At 53.1% G+C, this 12,810-nt stretch overlaps 1 protein-coding gene across 1 annotated transcript in view; it reads right to left on the bottom strand.

Annotated features, from left to right (window-relative positions):
* Positions 1-1,143: 1,143 nt before the first annotated feature.
* The window catches only part of CNTN6 (contactin 6), a 213,563-nt gene continuing 201,896 nt past the window's right edge, over positions 1,144-12,810 (bottom strand). Inside the window, exons 18-22 of the mRNA XM_039836823.1 lie at positions 10,836-11,070; positions 10,638-10,753; positions 9,187-9,373; positions 2,019-2,131; positions 1,144-1,320 (exon numbers count right to left, since the gene is read on the bottom strand). Coding sequence (XP_039692757.1) covers positions 1,144-1,320; positions 2,019-2,131; positions 9,187-9,373; positions 10,638-10,753; positions 10,836-11,070 — 828 coding nt within the window. The remainder of the gene's footprint in view (positions 1,321-2,018; positions 2,132-9,186; positions 9,374-10,637; positions 10,754-10,835; positions 11,071-12,810) is intronic.

Here is a 12,810-nt window from a genome sequence, read left to right on the forward strand (position 1 = left end):
AAAAGCCACACCAGTTAAACTCCACAGATTAATTTGGCACCTTCTGAATGTTTGTAATCATGCGCAGACTTTAAAATTCGAAAGTGTTTAAAATTATTTTATTAATGTACCATAGATATTTACAAGATTTTAATAATATACTTTTTTTCTTTCCAAACAAGTCTGTATTAAGAATGTATCTTGTGGGGGTTGGAGAGCCTATTTACAGAAAGATTCACTTTCAAAAAACACCCGAAGATTTACGCTTATACTCATCGGATAAGCAGCTGAGTAACAAAACAGTAAAAAATCATGATGACGACCGACAGGAAATGGATGCTCTGTGCTAAGACCAGGTCTCCGCTGGAACTCAGACCTGCAAAATATAAAAACAAAAGAAAATATCCCAAGGAAAAGTCAAATTACTTGTTAGATTAATTCGCCATGACCCCAATGCAAATTCTCATTGGTCTCCTAGTGACATATTTTAGAACATTTGTTTCATCTACACTATGTTTGAGCTTAGGAAGTGTCTCTAATGCTCTGTCCCAGGACATCTGGTTTACATGTAAAAATAAAAAAAAGAAAAACGCCCAAACTGGCCACGTTTGACCAAAGGGCGGATCGGGATTGCCCAAGAAGCGGTGGCTGATGACTGTCGCTTGGCCAGAGCTGCAGGCGGGCGAGTGAGGAATCTTCCAAAGGGGAGACGCTTTGCTATCATTCCCACCAACCGGTGTTGCCCGCGAGGGTCTGACGCAGCTCGGGGGGACGCTGTGAGCGATGAGCGATGTCTGCCACGGGGATGGGGCGAACTTCGTGTTTGCTGTCCCTGCTCTCAGAAGCCCACCAGCGCCCATGGGAAAACTTTCCGATTTTCCTCCAATAGAATGAATCCTGCACAAACGACGCACAGGTTTTTTTGTTCTTGTTTTCTGAGATTCAAATGAAGGAACATAAAACTGTTTGTGATATGTAAACACGTTGCAAATTTGAGGGATTATTTAAAGGAAAATTGACTGGTCACCTCCTGCTCACTATCGAAAACGGAAACCTAGACCTTTTGTATTTTCACGCGACATTTAAGCAAAACTCGGACGCTTGGCGGCACCCAGCCCTCGGGCCGTGCTGCCCGGAGCCCCGGCCCCGGAGGGAGGCAGCGGCTCACTTACTGGACACCCTGGGGATCCTGATTTCTTCGCTGCTGCTCCCGTCTCCGCCATCGCTGACCGTTCTGATTTCGACCAGGTAGTCCTCCTCCAGCGGGACCAGGAGCTCGGCTGACGTGTGGTTCGTCTCCAAAACGTGGGTTTTACTCTGTCTGTTCTGCCGGTACAGAATCTGAACAAAACAGGGAATCGAGTCGAAAGGTCACACCCCTTCCCTCAAGGTCAGAGACTCTTGAGGGACATCGCAGACTCCTTGGGGCGAAACACCCAGTCTAGGCCTTTTAAACAACTTTAGCTCTAAGAAAGAAGATTTCCTTTTCGGCCAACGCTTCTGACACGAGAGCAGATTTATCTCTATTAATTAAGTAGCTCGAGGCTGGTATCACTGGCTCTTGCTGTGCAAAGTCACCAGTTAGTTTGGACCCGTTTCAAATTCCCGAGGACGCACGTTTGGCAGGAGATGGTGTCCACACCACTCTGCTCTGAGTGTTTGGCTACAGGCTTGTTAGATCTCTTTGATGTTGTGAAAAGAGCACATCCTGCTACAGCCTGCGTTCTAGAAATTCTGTTTGAATCATGCCCTTCGCCCTCATCCTCATCGCACGTTTACTAACCGCATAAACACCATCGTTTGAAGAGAAAACCGAAATACTGTAGAGTTTTATTTCTTAAAGCTCCAGGACACATTACTGACCTCAGAATATAAATCTTTTCCGTGACGAATTTGAGAACGGCGATATTATTTTCAAAACACTTAAAAGAAGACGCGTGTATTTCCATACGCATCTAATGAGTTTTGTGTGTCGTCGCGACATCTCTGGCCCTTCGGCAACTTAACGGACGTGACTAAAGGAAAAGTTAAATTCTCACCTTGTATCCCAGAACCTCCGACTCATTTTCCATGGTTTTCACATGCTCCCAGTTCAGGCACAATTTAGAGTTGGTCAGCTTCCAGGCAATGTTGGCTGGCGGTTGGCTTGGAGCTTTAAAAAGATAATCAAAGACCCAAATGAACGGTAATTAGTCACTATATATGGCCCATCGACACCAGAGGGGACATAAGTCCTGGGTGACTGGCATGGAGGGAGCGGAAAAGATTTCTGTGTCATTTGAGATATCGCGTTAATTCTCACCGGTGTAAGCAAATGCATTTAAAGGTTGGTCATTTGGGGACATCTTTGTGACAAACGCGGGTTAATAATGGCCACCGCCTGTCCGGCGGTTAACGTGTTCATCACTGCCGCCGAGGCTGTTCACCTTGCCACGCTCAGAGACAGAGGGCTCGTCCCAGCGCTCCGCCGGGCCCCCGATCGATGCGCACGTCAAACGGATTCGGGCTGCAAACCTCCTGCGCATCCGCAGAGGGGCCCCCTCCAGCGGTCTTTCCCCTTTTAATCTCGTGTTAGGATTCCCGACTGTCGCACGACCGACTCGGGATGTTCTGAGCACGGTTGGTTGTGACTCGAGAAGGCCTTGGGGCATCTCTTAGGACTCACGGCACAATGCGCACAACCTCAGGTAGAGGCACGAGAAAAGGGGCAGAAAGCCAAGAGGTCCCTCCCCGCCCCTGCCTCGCCCAGGGCTGCTCGCTGCGTGCTTGTCCGGCTGTGGCCACCTCTGTCATTCTTCGTGAACGTGGCAGGAGGCGTGACTGCCCCCGAGGTTTGAAACCGCCTCTGTTCAGAGCGAGTCCAGGCTGGAACTCCCCAGGAGACGGCTGATGACTGACGTAATTGGACCAGTCGGTGGTGGCCAGATAGGGAGAAAGACGCACGACGTCATTTAATGTAAACGGAGCTGCTGGGGACCCGGAAAAGGGAGGCATCATCACGGACTGGGTGACCTTGCTGACAGGTGTCTACTCTAAATCTGAACCGTGGCTTTTGGCTTGCTGAAATTAACGTCGTCTGGGACAAAGGTGGCGGGAGTCAGAGACGACAGAGTTACAACCGGCCTTCGAGAGCAGTGGATTCGGTCCAGCTGGGAAATTTGACAAACAAGGCAGCGGGAGCGCAGGTGGGGCGGCCGCACCCCACGACGAGGGGCTCAGCCACAGCGGGGTCCAGACTCATGTTTCTCCATGACAAGACGCTGCCTCTCAAAGGTCTGAGTCCACACCATTATTTTTAAGATTTAGGAAAACGGAGAGATGGAAAATAATTCAGCTGGAAAGCACGGGCAACGGGAAAACTACCCGGCAAGATGTGTTTGGCACCTGATTTGACTTTGTGAGGCCAAACGTGCATAATGTTTAACTTGCCGCGACGCTTGTGAAAATGGAAACGATTTCCTTTGGAGCTTTGACTCGGTTGCTGTTTAATCTCTTGCACGTCACTGGAAGAGTGACGGGGAGTCTGACGTTGCTTTATGGCGCGTCCCTTTGCCTCCCCGAACCCACTGGAGCCTGACTATGCTCACCCAGTCGGCGAGACTTCAGTCGGGCGAAACAGAGAGAGACACGCTTGTCCCCGGCTGCTGCGGGGCTCAGCTCGTCACGCTGAGTTGTGGCTATTCCTACTGTTGTGTTTCTTCCCTTTTACTGAAGGACGTGGCTTTAGAAGGCCACTGCCTCAGTACGGACACTGCCACTGGTTCTGGTTCCGTGAGTTTTATGCACCTGGTTAAACCGAACTGCAAATATCTACGATGAAACCGAAATTTCTATTCCCTTGACAACCCAGTCTCTGTCACGTGGGCAACATAAAGCAACAGTCACGGCTGTTTGCACCAATGCCGTGCGAACTGCATCGGTCAATGCCGAACTCAACAAACAAGCACTTTTCGGATTTTTAAAAATCTTTTCGGGCAATTTCCAAAGACTAAATCATTCTCTATTAATCAAATGACAGAGCGACACTAGCCCTCCACAGCTCTAATGGTTTCCCTGTGATCAATTTTTCTGTAGATGGCATTTATATTCGACTGTGGTTCATACTGTGAACTCAATTCCAAAAAACAACTTCTTATGTTACAGTTCTAGGTAACAGCATGGGGTTGACATTTGGGGACGAGAAAAAGAACGTAAGTGCAAGATGAAATAAAAGCTTAATGCTTCTTTTATGTCTAAATAGGGATTGATTACATATTTACAACCAGAAAAGTCCAGCACCGAGGGCGAGTCAGTCAATGTCAGCGGCCAAATTGAACTAAAATTTGCAAACACTTTCTATTCCTGGGTCTGAACGCTTCCTTCTAGAGAAGCAGTGCTCTTTTTTCGCCCCTTTTCCTCTTGAAATTGATGTGAACGTTTTTTCTCCCTTCAGTCGTAAATCTAAATTCCACGTGAGCGATGCCTGTGGGAATCACAAGACATTGCAGTGCCCCTCGGCTGTCTTGAGGGAAGTCGTCACTTTCACTAAGTGATCACACTTCCTGTTCAGTCACTGATAGTTACTTAGGAAAGAGCGAGCTGCCATCATCGCCAGCGACAAAGATAACGGAGGCTTCGGAAGCTTCGCGTGTGCTGTTCCTTCTGCTGGGCGGTCCCTCTGTCCACTGGCTCCTTTTTATCGAAGTCTACGGCCTTCCCAGACAGGCGCCCCTTCTGTCTGTCTGTGTGTCTGTCTCAGCCTCTTCTTCACAGTGCTTTTCATAACTCCCGATTGTTCCACGCTTTTGTTTTTGCCTGTTCCAGTTGCCTCTCCACTCAGGGAGGAACCGCCCGACGGCGGGCAGCTTGCCTGCTTCCGTCCGCACTAGCCACCTAACCCTGAGCCAGCGCATGGGAGGCGCTGCTTTCCTGAGTGACGCCTGAATCATCTATTTCCAAAAAATGGCTCTGTCTCGTGTTCAGTTTGCCCCATCAGAAGGGGCAGGGATTTCGGTAAACGTGAGCTCTGCTTTTCTGAAGGTACAATGGATGATCGACTATTAGATTGAAAATCTAAACTGGGACAGTATGAACGGGGGATGGACGCAGAACTTGGCTGCCACTACTCTTCAGAGGTCACGTTGATGGCATGTCCAGGACACGGAACCAAAGCCAGAGCCCGGGGCGGCGCTGCGTTGAAGCCACGTCTCAGCTCTGCCTTCAGTGTCCTTCCAGGACCCTTGGAGAAAATTTCTGAAACACATTTATATGGAGAAAGGAGTAGAAAGCAGCTGAGCTTTCCTACTTCAGAAAATGCAAAGAGCGAACTCGCCTCTGAACACACGACGTAAGAACACACGTAGGCACGCACGGACACGACGTAAGAACACACGTAGGTTAACGCGACGGAGCACGGTCGTGGAAGAACAATACGCACGCAGGGCACGCACGGACACGACGTGAAGAACACACGCAGGGCACCATCGACACGACACGTAAGAACACACGTGAGTACCACCACGACATGACAAGAACACCGTATAACGCACGACATGACGTAAGAACACACGTAGGCACGCACGACTCTCTGCACGCGACCTGCCCCCTGGGGTCCGTGACACCCTCGTTCTCGGCAGACTCAGAGGACACGGTCGGCATCCCCGCTCTGCAGGTGAGACAACGCGTCCGACTGACCGAGGTGTCAGACTCGTCCCACAACGTGTGGCTGAGTCGAGATCACACCCGACTTTCTCTCCCTCTGAAGCCACGTTCTAGCTCTTTCCAGGACTATCTCACGATCAGCCGAAGTCACGGGAACAGCTAGGAAAATGCTGCAGACATGAGTAGCAAAGACGAGGGCCCGTTTGTAGTGGCGGGGACGCTGCACACTGGGAAGTCCTCAACCGGATGAGTGGGCGGGAAGCTTCAGAAGAGCAGATCGTCTGGGGCTGCCAGGGCTACGGGGGGGACGCCGTGGGCCGGAAGCTGGGGACGGGTGGCCGCGATCTGGCACTTTTCTTCGTCTGTGTTCTCTGGGAGAGGAACGATGCAATTTTGACGTGAGGGGGGGCGCGATTCCATTTCAGGAAGGACAACGTCAAGGCAAGAGGAACGTCTGAGCTTTGGGCTGGAGACGTGGAGTCTGGAGCGAGAGAGGCTGGGTGCACAGAGGTGACGGTTACAAACCAGCACAGGGTCCCAGGGGAAGACGTTCGAGAATCCGTGTTCTTAGGAGGTCGGTCTAATTAAAATACAAGACGCCTTCCTTTAATAATTAAGCGAGCTAATGTGTGTAGAAATTGACACAGGGCGCTGGGACGCGGACGCGAGCCATGGTTTGTAACTGTCATCGGAATCGGGGCCCAAACGTGCCCACTTCCGAATTCCCAGACCTGTGCACGAATCGCTTCCTGTGGAAAAGGGACTTCGCAGCTATGGTCGAGTGAAGGAGGCCGAGACGGCGAGAGACCCCTGGATTCCCCGTGTGGGCTCGAAGGAATCGCAAGGTCCTTCCGAGGGAAAGAGGAGGCGAGGGGGGCGGAGGCAGCGGGAGGTCTGAGGACGTCACTCCGCTGGCGCTGAAGACAGGAAGGGGCCGCGGCCAGGGGTGTCTCAGCCAGAAGTACGGGGAAACGATGCTCCCCAGAACCCCACGGGGAGCCCCGCCCTTGCCTGCACCTGATCCCTGACGGGCGAGACGCCTGTCAGACCTCTGCCCTCTAGAAACTCATGATGCTAAATTCCTATTGTTTTAAAGCACTGAATTCCGGTAATCGGGACAGCGACAATACGAGACGGAAGCAGCGTATTCCCGTGGGAGCGCCAGGGACACCGGACGCGGAGGGAACGAAGTCAGAGGTCCGACTGGGACACGGGTCCGGTGGCAGGGAGCCGAGCCCGAGCCTCCTACCCTTAAGGCCTCGCTGGCTGTTTCGGTGACACCAGCGAAGCCGATGGCCTGGAGGAAGCCGTTTCAGAAACGCCGAAGCGAGGTTTCCAAGGGCGGATGCTAAACGAGCACTGAGCTCCATCTAGAACGTTCTGACTGTCCTCCAACGTCTCCCCCAGCGATGGATTCTAGCTTTGTCTCTTGGGTCAAATCACTCCTCGTTAATGAACTGTTTTCAAAAGATATGTCCTCCACTCTTCGCTGAGGCTGATTATGTGATAAAACTCAGAAAAACCACTAACAGTGTTCTTGGCATTTAATCCGCAACTTCCGCCAGGCCCATTTGTAGGATCGAGTAGGTCCACTGGACAGACCTGATGTTATCTTGTCAAAAACAAGTTTGTTGTTTAAACGCATAGAACGGGTCAGCGCAAATTATCATATGGTTGATTTCGGGTGAAAGGACAATTAAACTATCAAATTCAAGTTATAGTAAAAAACTTTAAGATTTTAGATAGATAGACAGATAGATAGATAGACAGACAGATAGATGATGATGGATAGATGATGATCGATAGATGATAGATGATAAATAGATGACAGATGACATCTACGCATGTATTTATGCACGTGTGCGTATGTGTACACGTGGCTACGCATCTCTTTTTGAAGGAAATCGTTAGCTTTTTGCTCAGGTCTCAGGCCACCTCTACGCAGATCACTGGGGCTGCCGGTGACAAGCACGAGTACCCTTGAGTTTCCTCAGCAACCGCAGAGCGTCTGTCAGCTCATCGCGACGCAAATCCGTGAGAGTTTTTCTGAGGCTGTCTCTGCCCACGTCTAGTCACCCTCGATTTCGCCTCAGATAGAAACCGAACCGCACACACGCGTCTCTGAGAGTCTGGCACCGCTCGGCCAGCCAGAAGGAAACGCGTGGGCGAACGCAAGACCAGCGAAAGGTCAGAGATGCGCATCCGCTCGGCGGCTCGGCCGAAGCAGGCTACACGCCAGGAGGACCACGGAGCGGGCGGTGTGTGCGGTGACGCCGCCATCGACCCAGTCTACACGGCGGACGAGCAGAGGCGGCAGCTGTGGCTCTCGCTGGGCTGTGCGTGAGCCCCTCCCACGGCCTCGGCCATGTCCAGCCGGTGGACTGAAGGCCAGAGGCTGAGGCTGTCCGTCCATCCGTCTGTTTCCTCCGCACACTGAGCTCCCAGAACCGGCGCCTCGTGTGTGCCTCACCGATGACCCGGGAAAGCCGTGAGGGCAGAGAGCATTCATTCCTGCTCAGCGAACGAGGACATGAGAACGGACACGCGGGCTGTCTTGCCCCGGTCCGGGTCGTGAGCCTGCGATGTACCCAGAATTGGAACACGAGTCTCTGGTGACGTGGACCTGAGTTGATAATGAACTCTATGACCACAGGCCTAGAAACCGAGATGATTTTTAGCTTCTTCGTCTACATACGAATGGGAGGAACATGCTGTATCACTTGATTTTTATACTTTTTCAACCGCCTATTATTTCTCGGTACGAAGAGGGGTGGGATTATGGCATTTCCAGGCGAGCTCTACTTCTCGTGTTCAGTAGTAGTAGCTTTCGAGTCTCAGTCTTTCTCAAAATCCAGCAACGATATCCGTTCCTCTCTCGCACCAGGATTCAGAGACCAGAGAATGTGTTTGAAAAAGCCCGTTACCACAAACCCTTCACGTTCGTCTCTAATGTGTAAGGAATATGTAAATATTATGCGGGCATGAAACATACATATGGCAGCTCCTTTTAAGTCATATCTGATCAGACATTTCTGCAGTAATTACTGTGCCTCTTAGTGGGGAATATTTGTGCAAAACCAGCCTCCCTGGTAGGAGAGGGGCCGCAGCAATCAACTAATCATTCTTTATTCAGAAGGCCCTGCCTCTGTGTAAGACGTCTGGCCGGTTATTAAGGGAGACATGAAGAAGCAAAGGAGTTAATTATTGGATTTTGGGTGGGGAGATACGTACCACGTGTTTATTTCTACAGATGAGGCTCTGAGACCGAAAGGTAAGTAACCACCTGACGTTGCGAGCGTGAACTCCGGCTGGGAGGGGACATCGGAGCCTGTGTCCCCAAACGCTGCAGGCTTCTGCCCTTCCCCTATATACTCAGGATATTTCCAAAAGTACCCAAACAGTTCCTTCTGACTGAGACGAGAAAGCTTCAACCATGGCCCGTACTTGAGGGACAGAGCAATGAACGTCTGTGAAAACGTGAGGCGGGGGCATGAAATGGAGCTGGGGCAGACGCGCGCGCTTCTGCCTGCGATGGGTGTCGCTCCCTGGAGCGCGGGGAATACTTACGCGACTTCTTGGTGGTGATGTTAACTGGGGGGCTCGAGGGCCCGGCCCCACCGGTGTTGTAGGCTCTGACGGAGGCGAAGTAGACGGTGTTAGCCTTCAGCCCCGTGATGGTCTTGCTCGTGACATTCCCACTGACGCGGATCTTACCAACCATGGGGTCCCTGGCGCCATCTGTCCAGTATAGGACCTGGTCATTCAAACAGAGCGAACGGTCACGGTCCCCCCACAGCCGTCAAGCACAGCGGGGTAGGGAAGGAGACGGGAGCATAAACGGCAGGATTATCTTCGGATTCAGTCGGCTGTACAACAGCAACCAACCGAATCCGGTATTTATAGGGAGGGGATACAAAATACAAATCCGCAGTGGAAATCAGAGGACCTGGGTGTTTTAGATGACCCAGATAAAATAGTCCACGAGCTAGCTAGAGTCTATCGGCTTTAACAAGGGGTAGATGATAAGTCAGACCAAATCAAGATGCCGGCCATCGGGTGAGGGCTTCAGGTGTCCTGTTTTGCTACTGACGCCCTCCGGGGTGCTCTGAATGGCAGTTCGCCAGTCCTCCAGCTCGTACCGGGCCGCTCGGGCGCATCGGCACTGTGTTAGGCCCCTTGAGAGGGGAGAATGAAGGGTGGGACCTGCCCTCGAGCCCCTGAAATCTAGTTCCGAGGTTGGACTCTATAAACACGTGAGAAGAGCACAGGGTGCGTGCAAGGGCAGGATGTAGGAAAACGGCGCTGTAAACGTCCGAGAAACGGCCCTCGGCAGCAAGGGAAGGAGACTTCAGAGAGTCGGGAGACCAGGGACCCGCGCCGAGAAGCAGGCGGGGTTCAGGGAGGCGGGGCCGCAGGCGCTCTGGGCTGACCGGGGCGGAGACACCTGTCACTGCGGACGGCTTTCTGTTTGGACCACAGGCCTCGTGTAAAAAAAAAGAAAAAAAAAAAAAAAAACCAGCGCGAGGAGCAAAATTAAGGCGATCTGGAACTGCGCTTTTATTCTAAGCGCAAAGCTATCCGTGTCACCCGGTGAGACTCGCCCCTTAACTCCGTGAGGACGAACACCCTGCAGGCCGTGACTGACAGATTTAGGAGAATTCATCGCCTAACGGCTTTTCCCAAGCTGACCTTTCGAGCTGCGCTCCTGGTCAGAGGGGTCCCCCGTGAATTGCTCCAGGGGCGTCAGGTCGACAAGGGTCAGACGCTCCCCTTTCCCCGAGAAGCCAGCGTGAGCGCCCTCTGAAGGAGTAAGTGCGGTCCGACCCGATCACCTTTTCGATGCGACGCTTCGTTGACCGGCTTCAGATCCCCTGGCAGGTCCCCTGCGCTCCCTGCCCGGCAGCGTTAGGCCCGCGCTGTGACCCGCCAGGGGCTGGGCCGGCGGCACCGGGGTGCCGCACGGCGGCCGGCCAGCCAGCGAGCAGGTGCACGGGGACAGGCGCGGTCGCGTGCCCTACCTCATAGCCCAGCACGCGGCCCGTGCTCCTGTTCCAGGCGATGGCGTCCCACGACACCTCCACCTCCGAAGCGGAAAAGCTCTGGACGGAAGTTCCCCGCGGGGCCAGCTGAGGCTCTGCCGGCCAGAGAAAGACACGGCCGCCCTCAGCGCCGCGGCGCCCCCGAGAGGGACGCGGGGCGCACGGGCCGCCACTCACCGTCCTCGCCGGAGTGGACGATGGCCACGGCGCTCAGAGCCCCGTCCCCTTCCGCGTTGTACACGCCCACCTGGACCTCGAAGGGGGACAGCGGCGCGATGCTCTCGTTTCTGTAGACGAAGCTGCACGACTCCACCGCCGGGACCCTCTGCTCCGTCCAGGCCGCCGAGCCCGCTGGCCGCAGCAGCACCAGGTAGCCGAACTCCCCTCCGCTCTGCAGCTCCTCCGGGATGGACTTGGGCAGAAGCGAGCGACCACTGAGTACTCACAGAAGCACGTTCTAGAGCGACTGCAGAGTTCGGGGAGGGGTGGGCCTACCGCAGAGGCAAACGTGGGTACCCACCCGGGGATGAGGCACCGACAACATGAGGGTGCTCGTGTTTGGAACGACGCTCAGAAAATGGGCCCGAGGAAGATGCTCAGATACATCAAGGACAATTTTAAAGAGAAATGGAAAACGGGTTTTACGTGTTTATATTTCTCCCCGTGATTACTCATAAGGTATCATAATAAAGGGGTTTAGAGGATGGTAACGTTGAATAAGTTAAAACATTCTACATTCGTGTTTTGATATGCGTGTTTGAACGCAGCACAAAACTAACTTCGATCGTTCCAAGGCCAGCTACGTTTCCCTTTCATGACATTTTTCACTAATTCTTGTAAGACACGGGCGGGGTCGTTACTGTGTGATAACATTTGCTTTAAGACCTGGAACAGAATTACTCAAACCCCAAAGTATAGAGGGCCCGCCAGCGTTGTATAAGCGTGTATCTTCATCAGCAGGCACATTGGTATACACTTTCCCTGACTTACAACAAACAAACCAACAAACAAACAGAGAACTTTGCTGATTCCCACAGAGACCGAGTTCTTTAAAATTTGTTTAAAAGCTAAACTTACTAAAATTACAAAACAAAAATAGACACAAGTTTCCCAGAACCCTACAGATAGCGAACGTTATAATCACATCAATGAAACCGAATCTGTGCTTGAATTTAGACAAATTTGCCACCTGTTTTCAAGAAAGTTGCATTTAAGAATCCATGGAATTAATTTTTCCAAAATAAAATGCTTTGCCTTCCTTTTTTTTAAAAACGATTTTTCACAGACGAATCGTCATACCCGCTGGGACCTAACGCTCGAGCATCTCAGGCCCACGACTGCTTCTGCTGTCTCCTTTACCCATTCCTGTCCCCACTCCCGGTGCCACAGCCCCCTGTGACGAGGACCACACCGGGTTGCCAGCCGTGGGCGCCGGCAGCAAAGGCGCCATCCCGGTCTGGTGAGAATCCGTGTATTCTGCAGGGACTAACAGATCCCGTCAAGCCCTGTGCCCTGCAGGGCGTGGCTGTGACACAGGTGTGGAGGGGGGAACAGCAGATACTTAGGGCAGCGGTCAGTAGAAAACACACCGGAGCCGTGATCTGAAGCTGGGGAAGCAACGAGTAAAGCTGTACGTTAGAGGAAGAAGATCCGATTGAGCTCTTGGCCAAGGAGGACCCTGGAGGTGAAGGGAATGGGCAGAACTGAGCGACAAGCACGGGGGACAACTGGGACTGGCCTGGGTCCCCGGGGCCGGTGGCCGGCGGGCTCCCGGGCTCAGGACCGTGATGAGCGGCGTCTCGGTTCCCCGCCTGCTGACCCGCCAGCTTGGCTGCTGAGACCCTTCCGTCCCCCATCGCCTTCCGCGGGCCAGACCGACGAAGACGGACCCCGAGGGGAGGAGAGAAAACGCGGGTGCCGGGGCGGAGAGGCGGGCTCGCGGGCTCGCGGGGTCCCCTCCCCGGGAGCGGAACGAGGCCGCCTCTGAGCAGCACGGAAGACCCCGCGGAGAGCGGGAGCCGAGCGCCTGACTGCGGCTCGATGCCGCGGAGTTAGGCCACCTGGCCGCTCCTCCGAGAAGTAGAGGACTCCTGTTTCTGTGAGTCCGAGCGGTGTCTGTCACGACGTTGCCTCAGGAAGAGCAAACGTGTGT

This window comes from Pteropus medius, unplaced genomic scaffold (genome assembly GCF_902729225.1).
Source record: "Pteropus medius unplaced genomic scaffold, Ma_sr-lr_union100, whole genome shotgun sequence".
Lineage (NCBI taxonomy): Eukaryota > Metazoa > Chordata > Mammalia > Chiroptera > Pteropodidae > Pteropus > Pteropus medius.